General features: G+C 37.8%; 2 protein-coding genes across 2 annotated transcripts; both read left to right on the plus strand.

Annotated features, from left to right (window-relative positions):
- Nucleotides 1–9,479: 9,479 nt before the first annotated feature.
- Nucleotides 9,480–11,895, plus strand: LOC147515338 (uncharacterized). The gene is made up of 5 exons (XM_086592870.1): nucleotides 9,480–10,570; nucleotides 10,657–11,155; nucleotides 11,337–11,465; nucleotides 11,740–11,747; nucleotides 11,862–11,895. The coding sequence occupies exons 1-5, from the start codon at nucleotides 9,480–9,482 to the stop codon at nucleotides 11,893–11,895; spliced, it is 1,761 nt and encodes a 586-aa protein (XP_086448996.1).
- A 5,925-nt stretch (nucleotides 11,896–17,820) lies between these two features.
- LOC147515339 (uncharacterized) lies at nucleotides 17,821–18,405 on the plus strand. Its single transcript, XM_086592871.1, has one exon. The coding sequence runs from the start codon at nucleotides 17,821–17,823 to the stop codon at nucleotides 18,403–18,405; it is 585 nt and encodes a 194-aa protein (XP_086448997.1).
- The last annotated feature ends 1,596 nt before the right edge of the window (nucleotides 18,406–20,001 follow it).

Here is a 20,001-nt window from a genome sequence, read left to right on the forward strand (position 1 = left end):
CATTTACGGCTCTTTCAGCACCTTCAACTATAGCATAACACCCATTCATGAAGCTTGTAGTTGGTTGGATGCCTTTTTTAACAGCCTAACAGTTCCCAATACTCGTGCATTTTCATCTCTTAAAATGACTCCAATACCTGCAGGCCCAGGGATTCCTTTGACTGAGCCATCCGTGTTCATCTTGTTAAAGTTCAGGGAAGGGGAGTAGCCATTGGAGTCAATATGTGGTAGTTAGGTAGTTATGTATGTGACTACAGTATTTGGATATCAAATCAGCGGCCAGGCCAGGCCAAGCCAAGCCAACGCTTCTTTGGGTTTTTGTGAGGATTTTAGACCGTCGAACCGACATTTTTCTTTCATAAACATATGCTCTACCCTTTTGGGTATTGTGAACCACTTCACAGTTTGGAGATAAAATGAAAACTAGGTTATGGTCACATAATTTCTTAAGTAACTTTTCGTTTGGTAACATTCGCTCCCCCTTGATTCCTGGAGCCAGGAATCTTCGCTCCACAAGTGATGTACTGTACTTTGCTTGCAATAGATGCCTAGTGAGCAGATGTACCTTGTGGATAATCACATGTCCATGGGCATCGACTCTGTAGTCTTGAATGGGGAAACACAGTTGTTTGTAGAGTTCTTTCGTAATTACAAATTTGATGCTTTGTAGTAGGGATTTGACATGCTCACTCTTTAAATGTATATCGGCTTCTTTGTTGGTGGAGTTACAAACAGTGTCATGTGTTGAGTCGAAGATGATCTGTGATATTTTTATATACTGAAAGCTACATAAGAATTTGGATTTCTGTAAACAACGGATGAGTTCTGAACAAAATTTTGTATTCTTCTAGTGATGATGTCCAGTAGTTTATTGTTAAATGCAAGTCATTAGGGTTGGATTCAGAGTTCTATTTACCCAATTGTAGGGGTTTGAAGTTGGAAGAACTTGTATTTAGGCGGGATGCTGTGATTGAGGCTTACACTACAGAGTGAATCTCTCACACTGCATCGTTATCACTAATAGTTATATCTATCTTGTTTTGCTGATAAAAAGAAAAATAGATTTAAGTTGCGGTGAATCTAAGGTTTTTTATCTTTGATTATCTCGTACTCGTATGCAATGGAGCTATTCTGATGTTCAAGCATCTTCGGATCCTCTGTCACATGTAGTTCCAAATTTAGGATGAAACAATGTTGAAAATTCAGTCAGTATCTGCAAATGACGCGCGCAATGTCAAAACAAAATCATGTGTCATCCATGCATATTTCCTGCAAAGGAAAGTTCAAATTTTAGATAATCCCACATCATCTCTCCCAAGAAATTCATAAATTGACTAACTAGAATTCTATTATGATATTTGGTTTATCGTTTGGTACTAACACAGAGGAAACAATGACAGGTATAGCAGCGAAGTCACCCCTGGACGTTACTGGAACAAAGGAGGTATTACTCAGAAGTAGGGAAATAACTACAGATCAGGGGTGGGTTGGATTATATAGCTACATGGAATTCTGCAATGCTTCTCTCTGATGACTTAAACGAAGAAGTTTCAGCTCATGTTCCAAAGAGGAAACCTTTCTTTGCGAAGCTTTGATGATTGCTTTCAGGATATGCTGTTAACAATAAGCCTTTACCTTTGTTGTATAGACTCATAGCGGATAGCCTGATATCCCTCCCTCTTTGAAGGAAGGATGACACTTTGTGTAGAACTAAAAGATTCAATTCAATTCAGTTGTATATTTACTTGATTGAATTATAAAGGGGTTACAAGTGTTTATATAGAGGTTACAAAACAAAGAAACAAAACAGTTGGTGGCTTGAGAAACACAGGGCGCGGGTCGCACTCTGTTTGTGCTGGAGAAGAGCGCAGGTCGCGCTCTAGCTACTGGACCTCGGTCATGCCTGAGGTGCAGGTCGCGCTCCATCATTATTTTATCTGAGCGCGGGTCGCACTCTATACATGAAAAATAACATACAACTTTCTACACTCCCTTTCAAGTTGGTGCATATAGATATCAATCATGCCCAACTTGTCAACTGAGCTGTCAAACACTTTGTGGGATACACTTTTGGTAAGAACATCAGCTAATTGCTTCTCTGAGGTTACGAAAGGAAAATGAATAACTTTCCTGTCAAGATTTTCTTTAATAAAATGACGATCAACTTCCATATGTTTTGTTCGATCATGCTGAACTGGGTTATGTGTAATTTGAATGGCGGCTTGATTATCACAATGTAAATCTATAGGCTTTTGAAGCTTGAAGCCCAATTCCATCAAGACAGTACGGATCCATAACATTTCACATACTCCCTGTGCTATACCTCGAAATTCAGCTTCTGCACTTGATCTGGCAACAACTTTCTGCTTTTTACTACGCCAAGTTACAAGATTTCCACCGACAAAAGTGAAATATCCTGATGTAGAACGTCTATCAGTTTTATCACCAGCCCAATCTGCATCTGTGTATCCGACAATGTCCAATACATCATACTTTCCAAACAGTAAACCATTGCCAGGTGCTTTCTTCAAATACTTCAAGATACGAGAGACTGCATCCATATGTTCTTCATTAGGACAATGCATAAACTGACTAACCACACTCACAGCATAAGCAATATCAGGTCTAGTATGAGAGAGATAAATTAACCTTCCTACAAGACGCTGATACTTTCTTTTATCAGTAGGAACTTGATCACGATGAATTACGAGTCCATGATTCATCTCAATGGGTGTCTCCATTGGTTTGCAATCCAACATTCCTGTTTCAGCAAGCAAATCTAGGACATACTTCCTCTGTGAGAGTGAAATCCCCTTTTTAGACCTTACAACTTCAATACCCAGAAAATACTTCAGTTGTCCTAGATCCTGTTGTATGCAGATAAAAGAAAACAATAGAAGACAAGGATAGAATAACAGGTAATAACCAAGGCGCGGATTAGGCTGTCCTTAAGGAAAGATTTAAGCCCCTTCAATGGTGCGAGAAGGCAAATGATGCGTCTTCCTCACAGATTCAATGGTTAACAGCGGTCGACTTTGCACTAGAAACGGACTACCCTCTAGAACGACAATATAACTCTCTGGCGGGACGGAAGAAGAGAAGAAGATTTAAGTAATTGAAGACTTAAGCGTTTTAGGTGTAGGGTGGAGAGAAGGGAGTATCCTCTGTTTTATTTGGTGTGTATGGAGGCAACCGACGACTTCTATCTTCTCTCTCAATATAGAAGCAAAGAAGGCGACTTGATATACGAAGTTATCTCTTCTGCGCTCTCTCTCTACGTTCACGTAATTAATCTCTCTTATGAACACGCCAGTTGTTTATATAGAGGTATGATCGAATCATAGATGGAGAAGGACACCTCTCTAATCGGTTTCACAAAACCAAATCGAAGTAGAACTCTAGCTTAGCGAAACTTGTTGCAAAAGCAAAACCAAGTTTAGGCAATTGGTAATCCACTACCCACTAGACAAAAGCAAGCCCAAGCCCAAGCCAGCGTCCACGACGACCACGACTTCGGCTCGGTTGGTCTTGAGAGGGCGGGGAATAATAACTTTGGGTGAGTCCTCCCCTCCTAACACAAAAGCCTTTGTACCCTAAGGGCACGCCCTTATGTTAGAGGTTCACCTCATATACCTCACTTCCTAGTGGTGGTTCACCAATGTGGGACTAAACAAACACACAAGTATTTGAAATACACATGAAGATTCCAACAATCCCCCACTATTTCAAAATACTTATAGTCCCCACTATTTTGGAATAGGATATTACAAAAGAAATGGGTTAACAAAATGCCGAGAGAATCGAAAAAACAATGCATAAGATCTTTGGTGCTTTTTCGGGCTTGAACGGTCATAGGGTAACATGTCTTATAATACGTGAAAGTGGTGGATTAAAAATCTTTGAACCAACATTCCCTTGTAGTAAAATAGAGGACATGCACCCACATTGCTCCTTCATTATATGCCTGTTTCAAGCGATTGTTGCTTTTTTTGGCCCTCAAGGCTTCGTGTTATGTGAATGCTCTAGAGTATTTGCACGAATACTCATAAGAACCGACCAGTTCTACATTCACGTAGGTGGATATCCATCAAGTGTACATAGCAGTTAAAATACACTATCTCATAAAAATAATGGACTATGGATTCCATTAAGAGTAAAATAACTCATCCTTTTTCTCATTGCTATTCAAGTTATACAAAGTATACAATAATGCTATCTAGTCATAGGGTGGGACGTCTCAAATAAAGACAATAGCATACCAGAGCGACGAGGTGACTTGTTTTTTTCTTTGAACCTACTTCATGGGATCTCCAATCACATAGGTGGGGTTGCCGTCGATTAATAAGCCCTCTATCTAAGGCAAAAGTCCCATCCCCCTCGACGTATCAACCACTTGTCTCCTGTTAAGTGGTTTTGTCAGAGGATCGGCCAAATTTAACTCTGACCTCACATAATCTAGAGCCACAACTCCAGATTCCAGCAGCTGCTTTATAGACTGTAGTCTCAGACGAATATGCCTGCTTTTCCCATTATACAATTTGCTCTTTGCCTTTGCTATTGCGGCCGACAAATACAATGCATATGCAATTTGGAAGCGGTTTTGTACCAATAGGAAGATCGCCAAGAGGTTTCTAAGCTCACTTTCAAAGACTTGCTTTTATCTAAAGCAATAAGCTCGGACTCCATGGTTGAACGAGCTATCAAGGTCCGCTTAGAAGATTTCCAAGTTTAATCGCACCTCCACCTAGGGTGAAAATATAACCACTAGTGGACTTGATATCATGAGAATCGGATATCGGTTTGCATCACAATAACCTCTATCACAGGTGGAGTTTGTCTAAACCTTATGCCGTAATTCATTGTTCCTCTCAAGTACTTGGCTAATCTCTCTAACGCACTCCAATGTTCCTGACTAGGACAATGAGTGTATCTGCTTAGCCTGCTAAAGATAGGATTGCTTCCCCCCACAAGTTCAGGGAAGCTCCAGAACTTACAAGCATAGCATTCATCATCTCTTTAAGTGTTCTGTTTTTCCTTTCGGCTACTCCATTAGACTCAGGAGAGTATGGTGGAGTAGTCTCATGAATAATGCCACTCTTGTCACAAAAGTCCTGGAAGGGGTTAGACTCATATTCTCCACCCCTATCGGACCGAAGTCTCTTAATCTTACGGTTAAAATTTGGTTTTCAACTTCGACTTTGTACTTGAGAAACATCTCACTGCCCTCATGCTTGTGTCTAAGTAAATATACCATGGTGTACCTAGAGAAGTCATCTATGAATGTAATATAATAAAACTTCCCCTCTAGACATGGTACTTTGAATTCACCCAAACCGTATGAATAAGAGTTAGTAATTCGGTTTTATCTCTAGACACGATTCTATTGGGTTTCTTCGTGGCTTTAGTCTCAAAGACATATTTCACATTTATCATTAGAAAAATCAGAAATATTAGACAATAAACCACATGCTTTCATCCTTTTCATATATCTTGAACATTCACATGTCCTAGTCTACCATGCCATATATTAAAAGAGTCAAGCAAATAAAGCGTATGATTCATTCTTATTAATAATAATGTTGTCAAGTACATTCAACATGAAAAGACCTTTGTTATTACAATAACCTTTACCAACAAAACCCTCATTCTTTGTCGGAACAAACTTGTCACTCTCAAAAGTCACCTTGGCCTTGACTTTTCCCGGTAGGGACACGGAAATCAGATTCGACGAATCTCGGGGAACATGAAGAACATTACTAAGTGAAAGGGGTTTCCCGAAGTTAACTTCGAAGAACCTTGCCTCTGTTCCCTCAACAGGAACAGACCTAGAGTCACCCATATAGACCTTTTCATCTTTCACTAGTATGTAGTCTGAGAAGGCTTCAACATCACCACAGACGTGGCGTGTGGCACCAGAATCTAGTACCCAGTTCCTCTTCCCAGTGGCTATGAACACTTGTGACACGACAGCAGCAACAATATCATCTCCCTCAACTAGATTAGCATTGGGAGGATCATCAGTGTCTTTCTTGTGTCTGCACTGAAAAGCCCTATGTCCAGGTTTACCACAAACATAACAATTTCCATTGCCAGTACCACTCCTTTTAAAAGAAGTGCCTTTGACCTTGAAATTCTTATTTTTGTTGGACTTCTGCTTCTTAGAGGTTTTGTTAGATTTGCTGGGATTACCTTCAACGATATTGGCTTTAGAATGAAATTCCTTATACAACACCTCATCCCGAAGTCTTGTTCTTTTCCTCTATGTGAATGTGAATGATCACATCCTCAAGAGTCATCGCTACGCTTATGCTTCATACTATTTTTATAGTGTTTCCAAGACTCGGGGAGTTTCTCAATCAAACATCCAGCAACAAAGGATTCGGGTAAATTAATACCCTCAGTTTTCAAATCATTAATCGGCACATGAAAATCATGGATTGGAGCGTTACATCTCTATCCTCTCTCATATGGAATTTTAGAAAATTCCCAATAGCATATTTTCGAAAGTACCAAAGATCCTCTATTATGTATTTCTTGTTCAAACTCTCCCATATATCATGTGCATTCTTATTTGAACAATAAATATAAAAATCTCATTGGACAAGGTACTCAAAATAGCATGACGACATACCTTATTCCCATTGAGCCAAGCAGCTTGATTTCTTTTCGAAATCATTAGAACCCTCCACGGGTGCTGTATCAGTGAGATACTTTGCATAGTTGAGTACATCTAGGGCTGTGAACACCCTTTCTCTCCATCTCTTGAAGTGTGAACCGTTGAAGGATTCAATCTTTGACACATTAGGTAAATTGCGAGCATTCAGTAGAGGTGCAGGATCTCTCATAGACGAAGTTACTTCCATGACTCTCTGCATTAGTTTCTTTGATCGGGCGTGGTGTCAACGGTGTAGACATCTTGTTCTTTCCTTAAGATTGTTGTATGCGATAAAAGAAAACAATAGAAGACAAGGACAGAATAACAAGGTAATAACCAAAAGGCGGATTAGTCGTCCTTAAGGAAAGATTTAAGCCCTTCCAATGGGAAAAAGGCAACAGTGGCGTCTTCCTTACAGGATTCAATGGTTAACAGCGATCGATTTTGCACTAGAACGGACTACCTTCTAGAACGACAATATAACTCTCTCTGGCGGCTGACAAGAAGAAGAGAAGAAGATTTAAGTAATTGAAGACTTAACTGTTTCGTGTAGGGTGGAGAGAAGGGAGTATCCTCTGTTTATTGGCGGGTGTGTATGGAGGCAAAGACGACTTGTCTTCTCTCTCAATATATAGAAGAAAGAAGATCAGATACACGAGTTCTCTCTTCGCGTCTCTCTCTACGTTCAGTAATTAATCTCTTATGAACACAAAGCAGTTGTTTATATAGAGGTATGATCGAATCATAGATGGAGAAGGACACCTCTCTAATTCGGTTTCACAAAACCAAATCGAAGTAGAACTCTAGCTTAGCCGAAACTTGTTGCAAAAGCAAAACCAAGTTTAGGCAATTGGTAATCCACTACCCAAGCCCACGTCACGACACGACTCGGCTCGGTGCGGGCGGGCGCGTGTGTGGCTTTGGGTGAGTCCTCCCTCCTAACACAAAAGCCTTTGTACCCTAAGGGCACGCCCTTATGTTAGAGGTTCACCTCATATACCTCACTTCCTAGTGGTGACAAACAGCCCAAGCCCAAGCCCACGTCACGACACGACTCGGCTCGGTGCGGGCGGGCGCGTGTGTGGCTTTGGGTGAGTCCTCCCTCCTAACACAAAAGCCTTTGTACCCTAAGGGCACGCCCTTATGTTAGAGGTTCACCTCATATACCTCACTTCCTAGTGGTGGTTCACCAATGTGGGACTAAACAACACACAAGTATTTGAAATACACATGAAGATTCCAACAGATCCTTCATTTTAAATTCTTCCGACAAATACTTCTGCAATTCATTTATTTTCTTCGGATCATCCCCTGTAACGATCATGTCATCAACATATACAATTAGAGCTGTAATCTTACCATCTTTGTGTTTGATAAACAAGGTATGGTTAGAATTACTCTGTTTGTACCCAAAAACTGTCATTGACTGTGTACGTAAGTCTTCCAAACCAAGCTCTTGGAGACTGTTTCAGGCCATACAAAGCCTTCTTCGGTTTACACACCTTCCCAATATCTTTAGGATGGTTCTTCATACCTGGAGGCATATCCATGTATACTTCTTCCTCCAAATTTCCATTTAGAAATGCATTCTTCACATCAAACTGGTGCAAAGGCCAATCTTTATTTGCTGCAAGCGAAATTAAAATTCGGACCGTATTGACTCCTTCTCTTTATGCTATATATCCTTTCTTGTTTATGCTGTATCCTTTATATAGGTCGGCTGAAATTGGGACAAGATGAAAATCCCGACTTGCGATACAGGTTACTAAATAAATGGCCAGTTATCTGATCTCAGTGCCGGCTCATCCATTAGGCGAGTTAGGCGGCCGCCTAAGGCCTTAGATTTGGAAGGCCTCAAAATTTCCTTGTTTCTCTTTGCACATGTTTGATATTACCATTTTTTTAAAAGGCAAACAAAACACAAAAAAGGACAATGTCGTCTATTTGTTTTTTCCAATTCTCCCCACCGCACTAAATTTCGGGAATTGAATTGGTTTAAAGGAAATAATATCCAGTGGTCCACTACATAATTTGTATCTCAAAACTATATGCCAAATCTGATGGCTAAAAACACGTAGTAGTCTAATTTTTTGTGGGAGTGTCCTCATCTAGTTAGACCTCTTAACTGGAAAGAATAAATGGAAATAGAAAATCCCACGGTTAATGCAAAATCTCCACATTCTATGGCACCTTTTCCACTTCTTCTTAAGTTAATTAAAGACAAATTTAATTATCTCTTTCTCAACGTCTCTCTCTCTCTTACTACTTCCATTTTTCACTCCCAAGCCATTGATATCTTAAAATCACATTCTCACAATCTCACAAATTGGTATTTAATACTTTTGTATTTGGAAGGTAATCAATTTATACTCTTTAATGTGAAATTGATAATTTCTTTTTTGATATGAATCTATTATTTACATATTATTCTCTGTTGTCAATTTCAGAAATTCTTTGCATTTTGGCGCCTATTAATAGAGTTACACACTAAAAAGAAATTAAAAGGGCACTAATTTTCTCAGAAAAATCGGGGTGATTTTGTTCTTTTCTCTTGTTCATTATTTTTTTTTGATGTCCTTTTATTGTAAGTATGTCAAGAAAATTTGATTCGGATATACCAAACTCAAAAGAAAGAGAAAAGAGGAAGAATTGATTCAATCGCAAAAGGGGCTCTTCTTAAGTATGTCACTAAAACTAAAGAAAATGTGCCAAGTAGTTCTAATCAAGAGTTAGTAAATGAGCCACCAAGCAATTTAACACAATTAGAAAATAACGAAAAGACCCGGAACAAATTGATGGAGATGAAAATATTATCGATAATGAAATGCATAGTTCACATATTCCTGAAGAAAATGAAGGTCTTAATGACAATCTAGAATTTGGACCTTCAAATATATATGATCCAAAGCACTGGGAAAATGTTAGTACAAACTTGAGAGATTTTTTGGTTGAAAGAGCTCCAATTAGGGAGGAGTTTGGTTTTAATTATCCTAAAGATGAGAATGCTAGGCATTTTTCCGCAGTACATTACGCTCAAAAACTAAATAGTCGAGGCACGCCTGAGAGGACATGGCTTGTCTACTCAAAAGACTTAGATAGAGTGTTTTGTTTTTGTTGCAAATTGTTTAGTTCTAACAGTAGCATGAGTCAATTAGCTAGTAAAGGAAGTAAAGATTGGAAAAATATTAGTAGTAGTCTCCAAAGACATGAGTTAAATACGGAACACGTTAACTGTATGATTGTTTGGGCAGATTTAAAAGAGAGATTGAAAAAAGGTAAAACAATTGATAAAAAGGTACAAGAACAAATTGAGATAGAGAGGCAGCATTGGAGAGGTGTGCTATTGAGAATTATTGCCTTAGTGAAAACTCTTGCAACAAACAACTTGGCTTTCCGTGGTACAAATGAGAAGCTTTATGAAGAAAATAATGGAATTTTTTTAGGCATGATTGAAATGATTGCAGAGTTTGATCGTGTAATAAAAGAACATATTCGTCGTTTTCAACATGGTGAAATTCATACTCATTATCTTGGTCATAATATACAAAATGAATTGATAAGTCTATTAGCACTTGAGGTTAAAACTATGATAGTTAAAAAAATTAAGGAAGCAAAGTACTTTTCAGTAATCCTTGATTGTACTCCTGATGTAAGCCATCAAGAACAGATGTCTCTTGTGCTACGGTGTGTGGATATTTCATCAATCCCGATAAAAGTTGAAGAACACTTTTTAGAATTTTTAGTAGTAGATGATACATCAGGGAAAGGACTTTTTGATGAACTTACAAATGCAATAAAGAATCTTGAGCTCGATATTAATGATGTAAGAGGGCAAGGCTATGATAATGGAGCTAATATGAAGGGGAAAGAACGAGGAGTACAAAAAAGACTATTAGAAGTAAATCCTAGAGCATTGTATATGCGCTTTTGTGGTTGTCAAGTCTTAATCTAGTGCTTTGTGATATGGGTAACTCTTGTCCAAAAGCAATTTCATTTTTCAGAGTTGTGCAACGTATTTACACAATTTTCTCTTCTTCGACAAAGCGTTGGAAAATTTTAGAAGAAAATTTAGGAAAAGACAATGTACCAGGCTTCACACTTAAGTCATGGTCTCCAACACGATGGGAAAGTCGTGTTAACAGTGTTAAAGCAATAAAATACCAAGCTCCTCAGTTAAGAAATGCTTTATTGCAATTAGCAAAAACTAGTGAAGATCCTAAAACAAAAAGTGAAGCTGAGTGTCTAGCAACTTATGAACTTGAAAACTTTGAGTTTTTATTGGGCATGATCATTTGGTATGATATATTATTTGATGTTAATTCTGTTTCGAAAAGCTTGCAATCTAAAGACATGCAAATTGATATTGCTATAGCTCAGTTAAAGGGTCTTATTTCATTTTTTGAAAAATATAGGGAAAATGGTTTTACTTCTACTATGATTTCAGCTAAAGAGATTGCACTTGAAATGGAAGTAGAACCTGTATTTCGTGAAAAGCGTAAGGTTCGTAGGAAAAAACAATTTGATGAAAATGACAATGATGAGGCAACAAAATCAAAGAGAAGAAGCTTTTAGAATTGATTTTTTCTATATATAATTGATCGAGCTCTTTCTTCCATTAAAACTAGGTTTGAAACAGTTTCAAATGTATGAAGATGTATTTGGTTTTTTGTATGATTTAAAGAAGTTGAAAGCATTGGATGAGACTAGTTTGAAAAAATATTGTCTAAATCTTGAAAGTTCTTTAAGACATGATATGGTTTCTGATATTAATGGCCTAGATTTGTTTCATGAGTTAAACATTGCGAAAGAGGTTTTACAAACTAAAAATAATTTGCCTATCGAGGCTTTAAGTTTTTTCCAAAGAATTAATTGTTTTCCGAATGCTTGCATAGCATATAGAATATTATTGACGATACCCGTAACTGTTGCTTCTGGTGAAAGGAGCTTTTCAAAACTAAAATTGATAAAATCTTACTTGAGATCCACTATGTCACAAGAAAGACTTAATGGTTTAGCTATGTTATCTATTGAAAAGAATATATTTGAAAAACTTGACTATGATAATTTAATTGATGTCTTTGTAGCTCAAAAGGTGAGAAAAATAAACTTTAAATGATGCCTTGATTTGCTTGGGTTGGTTCATATTTATTTTCCTCTCCTATTTTGCTACTAATGCTATGATATGTTTCTTTTTTCCATTTTGCAGTTGTGTTGTTATATGTTCAGTAGACTTTAAATGATTCGAAAGTCTTTTATCTCAAAATGATGGGTGATTACCATCATTATCTCGCTGAGTTTAAAACTGGTGCTGAACGTAAAGAAGCAATTGCGGAGCTGGATACTCTAGGGAGGAGTCATACAAGGACAACACTTTAATTATGCAGCTCCTGAGAGATAACCTCACTTTGTGGACCTCTGACATGTAGGATGATGGGCCAGACGAGATAAGGAGGTAGTTTGTTGTTTTTATGTGCTTTGATTGTCAGAAATATAAAGCATATGTCTAGTTGAGCTGCTGCTTCATTCTTCCAAGCTATTGCTCATCAATACTTGTCTTTTATTGGAATTATTTGTGAATGTATTGAGACCGTGAAATCAGCTTATTATGATTGATTTATGGTGTTTGCATGAATTGGATATGAAATGTTGGAATAAAAAAAAAAACTTGTCAATGAGCTTAGAAAAAAAGGCCTCACTTTGGATCGTCGCCTAAGGCCACATCCACCCTTGAGCCGGCCCTGTCTGATCTTAAGGTGTTTCTTGAATGTTTTGGGTTGAGATAAGTATATTTGGATGATTGACATGTTATCAACTATTAATTTGTACAGGAAATGAGAATACTGATCAGTGATCACCAATACTTGAAATCGCTTGACATAGATGGAAGTGATTCCACCCTACGCATCACTTGCATTGCTTTTGCCGTGATGGCTGGAAAGTGTCTTCTTTCTATATTTCATTCCGCTAACACCACAAACTCTAGTTATCATTCGGGACAAAACCAACCGTCCAAGTATATATAGTCTACGAAATTATATTTGAAATGTAGATTCTAGAGATGATGACAGAGATGTTACGTCTTTACATAATACAAGTGAAACAAACTAGATGTCAGAAAAACAAAGAACAGTGAAATACTCTACTGGTACGCTTCTTCAAAAGGAAAAAATACAGAACTGTGAGAAACTCTACTAGTACTTCTTCGAAATATGTCAGTTGCATGGGCTGAAAGCGTTACTGGAATTGACAATTTTGTGACGTGCCAATATAAATTCCTGGGCATATCAAGCATTTTGAGGAGGAGCAGCCCTTGTAGTATAATGTGATCCCTATGCCAACTGTACTCAGAGACGGCATATGTATCTTAACGGAGTATGGGCTATGGGCAAGTCAACGAGGTTCTCTACAAGTGGCTCGAGTTTGTTGCATAGTATGCAGTATGCACATGACATAAAGCTCGTTCAAATTATTCTTTACCTGCTCTTGATAAGAGGTTGAACATGAGAACCACTGGGCCTGGTTATTCTCTTAATTCATAAAGTGGTGACATTACGCGGAAATATAATATTTTTGACATGCATTTGTCAAGTGGAAGTGCAGTGATGTGAACAGCTACATGTATAATTAAGTGTTTGAGAGAGAATTTGCTTTATGAGTATCTTCAAGCAGCAGAGGAGTGCATTTCAAAACCCACATGTACTGACAATCCTTTAGGTGGTCTAATGGCAACTCCGTACTGCTCATACGAGCTTAGGAAAAGAATGTGCTAAACTGTGCTAGATCAGACTCTATTCTAAACTTTGTTAGAACAGCACTTTATGCTAAACTCTATCAAGACTACACGGGTAATGGGTTACCTTCAACGCGTGTTTAGTAATCAACAGTTTTCCCAATAAAAGGATGTTAAGAAATTGTGGTTGGCCTAGCAAAGGTGTTGCTTGGGTTTACTTTCTGCCGTAGGTAAAATTTTGTTATAACAAGTATAAAATAACACTCGAAGGAATTCTATTGCATGTGCGTAGAAAAAACACCCAATGATAGCAAGAAAGTTTGTATTACACATCTCATTCTATTGACACCACATAGTTCTGTCTTCCTTCTGAACAAAAACGACCATCAAGCTATAACATGTAACAACAAAGCTATGTGGACGAAATCACATCATTCTATAACATGTAATTTCCAGAGTGAAGTTACATAATAAAACTAACAAACTCAATATGGAAAAAACACAAAAAAACAATTAAGAATCGGCTCTAGTATACTTTTCCAGAAAGTTTCAGTGCATGGACTGAAAGCGTTTCATGGTGAGCAAGCTCATCTCCACATATCGTTGAGCACAGTCGGAAAGACATGGTGACTCACCAGAACTGAACTTGTTGCCTGGGGGTACTGGTAATACACTTGTCCCAGCAAACATTTGTAAGCTTTGACACCATCTGGTGAACCATTGCCTTCTGCTTTTCTTCCTGAGAGTTGCAGCAACATCGAAAGTTATCAGAGTCCAAAATCACAAATAGTTTGACCAAAAGAAACCATACAACATATAACTCCATTTTAGAAGCTTTACTAAATTTTGGACCAGGGCATAGGCTCGGGATCTTTTAAGATATTTTGCTTGAAATAAAAAACTTGATAGATTTTTTGTGCACAAATTTTTAAACATTTTGAAAAGAGTACTCTTTTGGAAAATTTCAAATAAATATATTAAACCAATTAATTATGATACAATTTCAGAACACTGTCGACTTAATCTTGATTACTTGGCATCCATAGCAAAAAACTCCTATGAGTTGCACCAAGTTTACCAATATTGTATGACCTATCGTCTAACAATCAATTTTTAATTTTCATTTGCCCCATTTCCCCTTCATTGTTTCTTTATCATTTATGTAAACCTCAATACTAAAGAAACTATTTATATTGCACCTTACTAAAGAATCTCGGCCTCTTATTATTTGTGCTCACACATAATCAATCAAGTTCATTCCTACTGTCGCATACTCACATATCTCTATCATCATAAACATGATGATGTGACCTCTAAGTTTGACATATTCTTTTTTCTTACCTACCCATGGAACAAACTAAAGTTCTTAAAATGGAATTGTATATACCTCAAACTAATGATCTGATAATTGATACATTCTATATGATGAATATGATTAAAGATATTTACAATGTGTTCCAAGGTTAAATCTCAGTGGTTGTAATACCACATAGTTATTGCATCCACTTTCTAAGACATTATACTCTGGCTAGGCAGCCCCATGTGTTTCATGGTGATACAAATTTACAAATTTTTTTTTTTTTTTTTTTTTTTTTTTTTTTTTTTTTTTTTTTTTTTTTTTTTTTAAATTTTTTGGCAAAGATAATATTAATTAGTAAACTCGATCAATTCGTATTACAACCTATCAAAAAACTATTGGATTTAATCCTCAAAATGAAACTTCAAAACATTGATAGTTAAACAGGTAGATTTAACCTCTCCAAAAGCTCCTCGTCCAATAATGGTTAAAGGCTCAAAGTCATCAACACAGATTTTATGCCTTTTAAGTATCATAAAATATCTCCTTCCGCTCCAAATCCTTGATGTCTTGATGAGATTGATTTGTTCTTCCTCGGGGACATCTGAAGAAGCTAACTTCCTCTCCAACACCCAGCGCCTACAATAAAACCATATAAAGTTCTGATCATTATTACTAACTCCGGGAATCAATTATATCTACAGGCCATCATAAAGAACACATATAAAGAAACAGTCTATAAGTTAAGATGAGTGATTCAATCTACAATGTTTTACAGAAAACAAAAACTCGGGCATGCTGTAGTTGTTGGTGCCTACAACACACTGAGTCGAATTCATGTGTACCTGATGGCGTCCCTCTGAGATCTTCCTTTTGAGATCCAGCACACATGTGAATCTGTGTTAAATCTCTAACGTTGTACTTAACTACATATATGTTGAACCATTTTGTTTTTCATTCCTTCAGCCATGCTCTTCCCTTCACCTGAATTCCAGAGATTGCTTTCGTATCTAGAAATTTGTACAGCGATTCTAGGTGTTTATTGCAGTTACAGATGGATTGTAGGCTTTGATTGGTTCTGAAGTAAGATGATTGGGATTAAGGGATACTTATTTGGGTAACGCATGCAGTTTAAGACGGTGGAATTCAGGTTTATTCAGAGATGAAAACATTGGAAATGCAAGAAGTAAGTTTTTCCTTGTTACAGGATTGGCTTCTGGGTTGGCGACAATGATACTCATACTTCATGCGGAAGTGTTTTGTGAAGCATGGATTGCCTTAACAACTTATATAAACCCCTTGTTGGTGATCCTTCCTTTCTCACACTTCCCATCAGTCTTTCTTGTTATCACTACCATGGCACTACCATGGCATCTTCAAAAGGAAAAACTACTGCAAATCTTAACCAAAATCCAATTGATAATCTCTCTTCTGATTTCGCCAGAAAAATCAAAATGTCTTACCGATCAGCCCCATCAATCAACTACTCGGACCGAATGAAAGCTAACCTGCTGGAACACAATAAGCTTAGTCTCTTTGTCAAAGTTCTAGAGGGAATTTTTTTGTATGGCACCTTTAAAGTCAATCTTGGAAAAAACTTGGGCTCCTTTTAAGATCACTGAAATGCATTTGTACAAAGGGGATATTTATCAAGTATGGCTAGAGAATCAACATCAAATTGAAATGATCTTAAAGGCTCAACCTTGGATTGTTTCTCAGCATATTTTACAAATTGTGCCTTGGATGGAGATGAAAGATAACTAGGCACTTGACTTCAACAAGTTTTATGTTTGGGTCCAACTAGTTAACTTCCCTGAACTATTCCAGGATGGGGAGATTGTTGAAGGAAACTTAATTGACTCGGGCTGTTTCTCCCCAAATCAATTGATGCATCTGGAGTTGTACCCCAAGTTTAATGAATTCTCTCAGCTAACTCGAGTCAATTAAGGCATTGATGGATATTCATGATCCAATCCCACCAGGATTCAAGCTTCTGGAACCAATTAATAGAGTTGAATGGATCCAATTCTCGTATGAGTTTTTACCAGTGTCCAGGATTGAAGCTTCTGGAACCAATTAATGGAGTTGAATGGATCCAATTCTCGTATGAGTTTTTACCAGTGTGATGCTTCAAATGTGGGTTCATTGGTCATCATCAAGCCTCATGCAACATAGCAAATGCCGATCTTAGTTAAGAGCCACAGTTCGATCACTTCGTCTAGTCTACGTTTTGATCTTTATAATCCAAAAACAAGGCTGTTTCCAAAACTCATGACTGATCGTCCAGTGCTTGAAGTATCTCTGATTAATCCTTATGATCTTCCAAGGGTGCACCAACCTTTAAGGATTTTTGAGATTCCGAGGTCTAGCAATGAAAATGACTATGTTCTGGAAGGACATGCAAATCTTGACCTTCATATGCAGTGCATGGATGGGAAAGACAAAGGCCCAATGATTATGGAAGTCAATTCACCTGAACAATATGTGGGATCCATTCAGAATGCTAGACACATTGCTGCTACAAGCAATGAATGGACTATCAAATCTAACCCAGTTAATCTAGATACCATATTCCCAAGATCTTTGGGACTTTCTCCGGAAATACCTGTCTAGCAACTGACTTCATTACCTAATACCTCCTTCATGAGTACTTCACAAAAAATGTTTAATAATCCAATTAATATTCCGTTTGTGGACTTGACTGACTATACTAACTCTGCTTTAGGTGGCGACAATTCCATGTACTACAAGAGACAAGAAATTGAATTTGGTACTGCATAAACCCAGAGAGTCTTAAATTATGGATTGTTCAGCATCAAGAGTTTGAAGGAAGCATGTTCCAAGATAGAGAGCCTAGGCACAAATCATCTCTGAATGTTGCTAGTGATGAAAACTCCTTCTCCTCTAATGGTAATTATAGTGGCTTTTCTGGTAGGTGTAATCCATACCGGACGGTGAAGGCAGCTGCCCGCAAACAGCTCCAAAAGAAGTCATGAGTTGTCTAGTGTGGAACTGTCGAGGCATTGGTCTCCCTCGACAATAAAAGCGCTGAATGATTTAATATAGAAACTGAGACCAAAATTTATCTTTTTGTCTGAAACTAAGGCTAGTATGAGTAAGTCTAGTAGATTACTTAGAATGGTTAAAGGTGGCTACCAATCTTATGTTTATCCAGCAAGAGGACTGTCTGGGGGTTTATGGCTTTTGTGGGATGGGGATGTAGACCTTAACATTGTGTATGTAGATGCTTGGATCATTCATGCAAAAATTAATGAAATCAGCTCACCTTGTTGGTATTTCTCTGGCATCTATGGTAATAATGATTTCCTTACAAGAAAAGAACAATGGCAAATGATGGAAACCTTAAATCCTGGAAATGATCATGCATGGTTATGTGCTGGAGATTTTAATGATATTTTGTACAGAGAAGAGAAAAGAGGTGGTCGTCCAGTGTACCAATGGCAATGCCAACCTTTTGCTGATATGATTCAAAATTGTGAACTTATGGATCTTGAGTTTGTGGGATCAACTTTTACATGGACTAATAACCAATGCTTCCGCACTAGAGTTTCGAAAAGACTGGATCGCGCCTTGTGTTCAAGCAAGTGGAGGGAAACATTTGAGTCTAGAACCGGCGAAACAGAAACTGAAAAAGACCATTTAGGTTTGAAATTATGTGGACTCGAGATGCTGGATGCAAGAATGTGGTACGCAACACTATGACAAGAGGTTTTTCGAGTTCACCTTCCTTCTCCTTCTGTCGAAACCTATCAGCCTGCAGGAAAGAACTTATTGAGTGGAATCACAAATGTTTTGGCAACTTGGATGTGAAATTAAAGCAGCTGGATAGGAAGTTAACAGAGTGCCAAGAGCAACAACACAGATACGTCATTCCCACTGAAAAACAACTCATCCAGGAACAAAGCCTGCTACTGGAGTACGAAGAGGTACTAAAAATGAAGGATACACATTGGGGACAAAAGGCTCGACATGACTGGTATGTCATGGGAGAATTGAACACAAAGTACTTCCATATAGTTATGATTAACAGACGAAGAAGAAATGATATAAACATATTAGTGAAGCTAAATGGGGAGGTGTTAACACAACGTCTGGAGATTGGTGATCATCTTGTACAATACTACTCAAATTTGTTTTCCACCTCGGAACTTGAATATGATGGTGAGTTAATGGAAGCTATCTAACCGCTGGTGACACAGGAAGATAATGATTCTCTAATCAGGCCTGTCTCAATTGAGGAGATTTCGAAAGCGGTAAAAAATATTGGATCCTTCAAAGCTCCAGGGCCTGACGGATTCCAAGCTATTTTCTACAAAACATTTTGGGAGGAAGTACATGAGAAAATAATCAGTCTTGTTCAACATTTCTTTCAATCAGGCACCTTCACTAAAGAAATAAATCATACCAATATTGTCTTGATTCCAAAAATACCACATCCTTCAGCTGCTGATCACTTCAGGCCTATTAGCTTAACCAATGTAAGCTACAAGATTATTGTCCAAAGGATGAGACCGATTCTACAGCGAATAGTAGGACCTCAACAAAGTGCTTTCTTATCGGGAAGATCAATCCATGATAATGCTCTGCTTGCACACGAGGCATTTCATGTTATCAAGGGTAAGTCGAATGCAAGTGCAAAATGTTTTGGGCTTAAGCTGGACATGCAGAAAACTTATGATAAAATTGAGTGGCCTTTTCTTGAGGAGATTTTGAACAAATATGGCTTCAATGGAGACTGGATACAAAAAGTGATGTTCTGTGTGAGGAGTCCAACCTTCTCTATTCTGCTTAACGGATTTCCTCATGGTTTCTTCTCCCCTACTCGTGGTTTGAGACAAGGCGATCCTATATCACCATATCTTTTTGTACTTTGTGCTGAAGTTATTTCGCTCAATCTTAATTGACTGCAAGAGAAAGGTCTAATCCATGGAATCAAATTATCAAGACACAATTTGCCAATCACTCATCTCATATATGCAGACGACACCATTATTTTTGGGAAAGGGAACATTGAAGAAGCAATAGAAATCGACAAGTGTCTTCAAAGATATTGTGATGACTCGGTTAAAGTTTATATCGACATAAGTCTCAATTCATTCATAATAAGAGACTACCAGACAGAGATTCTAGAATGTTCCACCGGATATTCAGAACTCCTTGCACTGTTAACTTTCCAACCTATCTGGGTATTCCACCGGTGTTCAATGGGAGGAATAAGAGACAACATTTCTTACCTTTAATGCAAAAATTCAACAATAGATTAGCTTCTTGGAAGTCTAGCTTGCTGTCTAAAGTTGG

The sequence above is a fragment of the Coptis chinensis genome, chromosome 2 (genome assembly GCF_015680905.1).
Source record: "Coptis chinensis isolate HL-2020 chromosome 2, ASM1568090v1, whole genome shotgun sequence".
NCBI classification, from domain to species: Eukaryota; Viridiplantae; Streptophyta; class Magnoliopsida; order Ranunculales; family Ranunculaceae; genus Coptis; species Coptis chinensis.

Excerpts from the sequence above, each read along its gene's own strand:
- LOC147515339 (XM_086592871.1), top strand. The coding sequence starts at position 17,821 with ATGGTTAAAGGTGGCTACCAATCTTATGTTTATCCAGCAAGAGGACTG.
- LOC147515338 (XM_086592870.1), top strand. The coding sequence starts at position 9,480 with ATGCATAGTTCACATATTCCTGAAGAAAATGAAGGTCTTAATGACAAT. Across the intron at positions 10,571-10,656 it reads GAAGTAAATCCTAGAGCATT|AGTTGTGCAACGTATTTACA; the intron begins GTATATGCGCTT and ends TTCATTTTTCAG. Across the intron at positions 11,156-11,336 it reads TATTTCGTGAAAAGCGTAAG|AAGTTGAAAGCATTGGATGA; the intron begins GTTCGTAGGAAA and ends TATGATTTAAAG.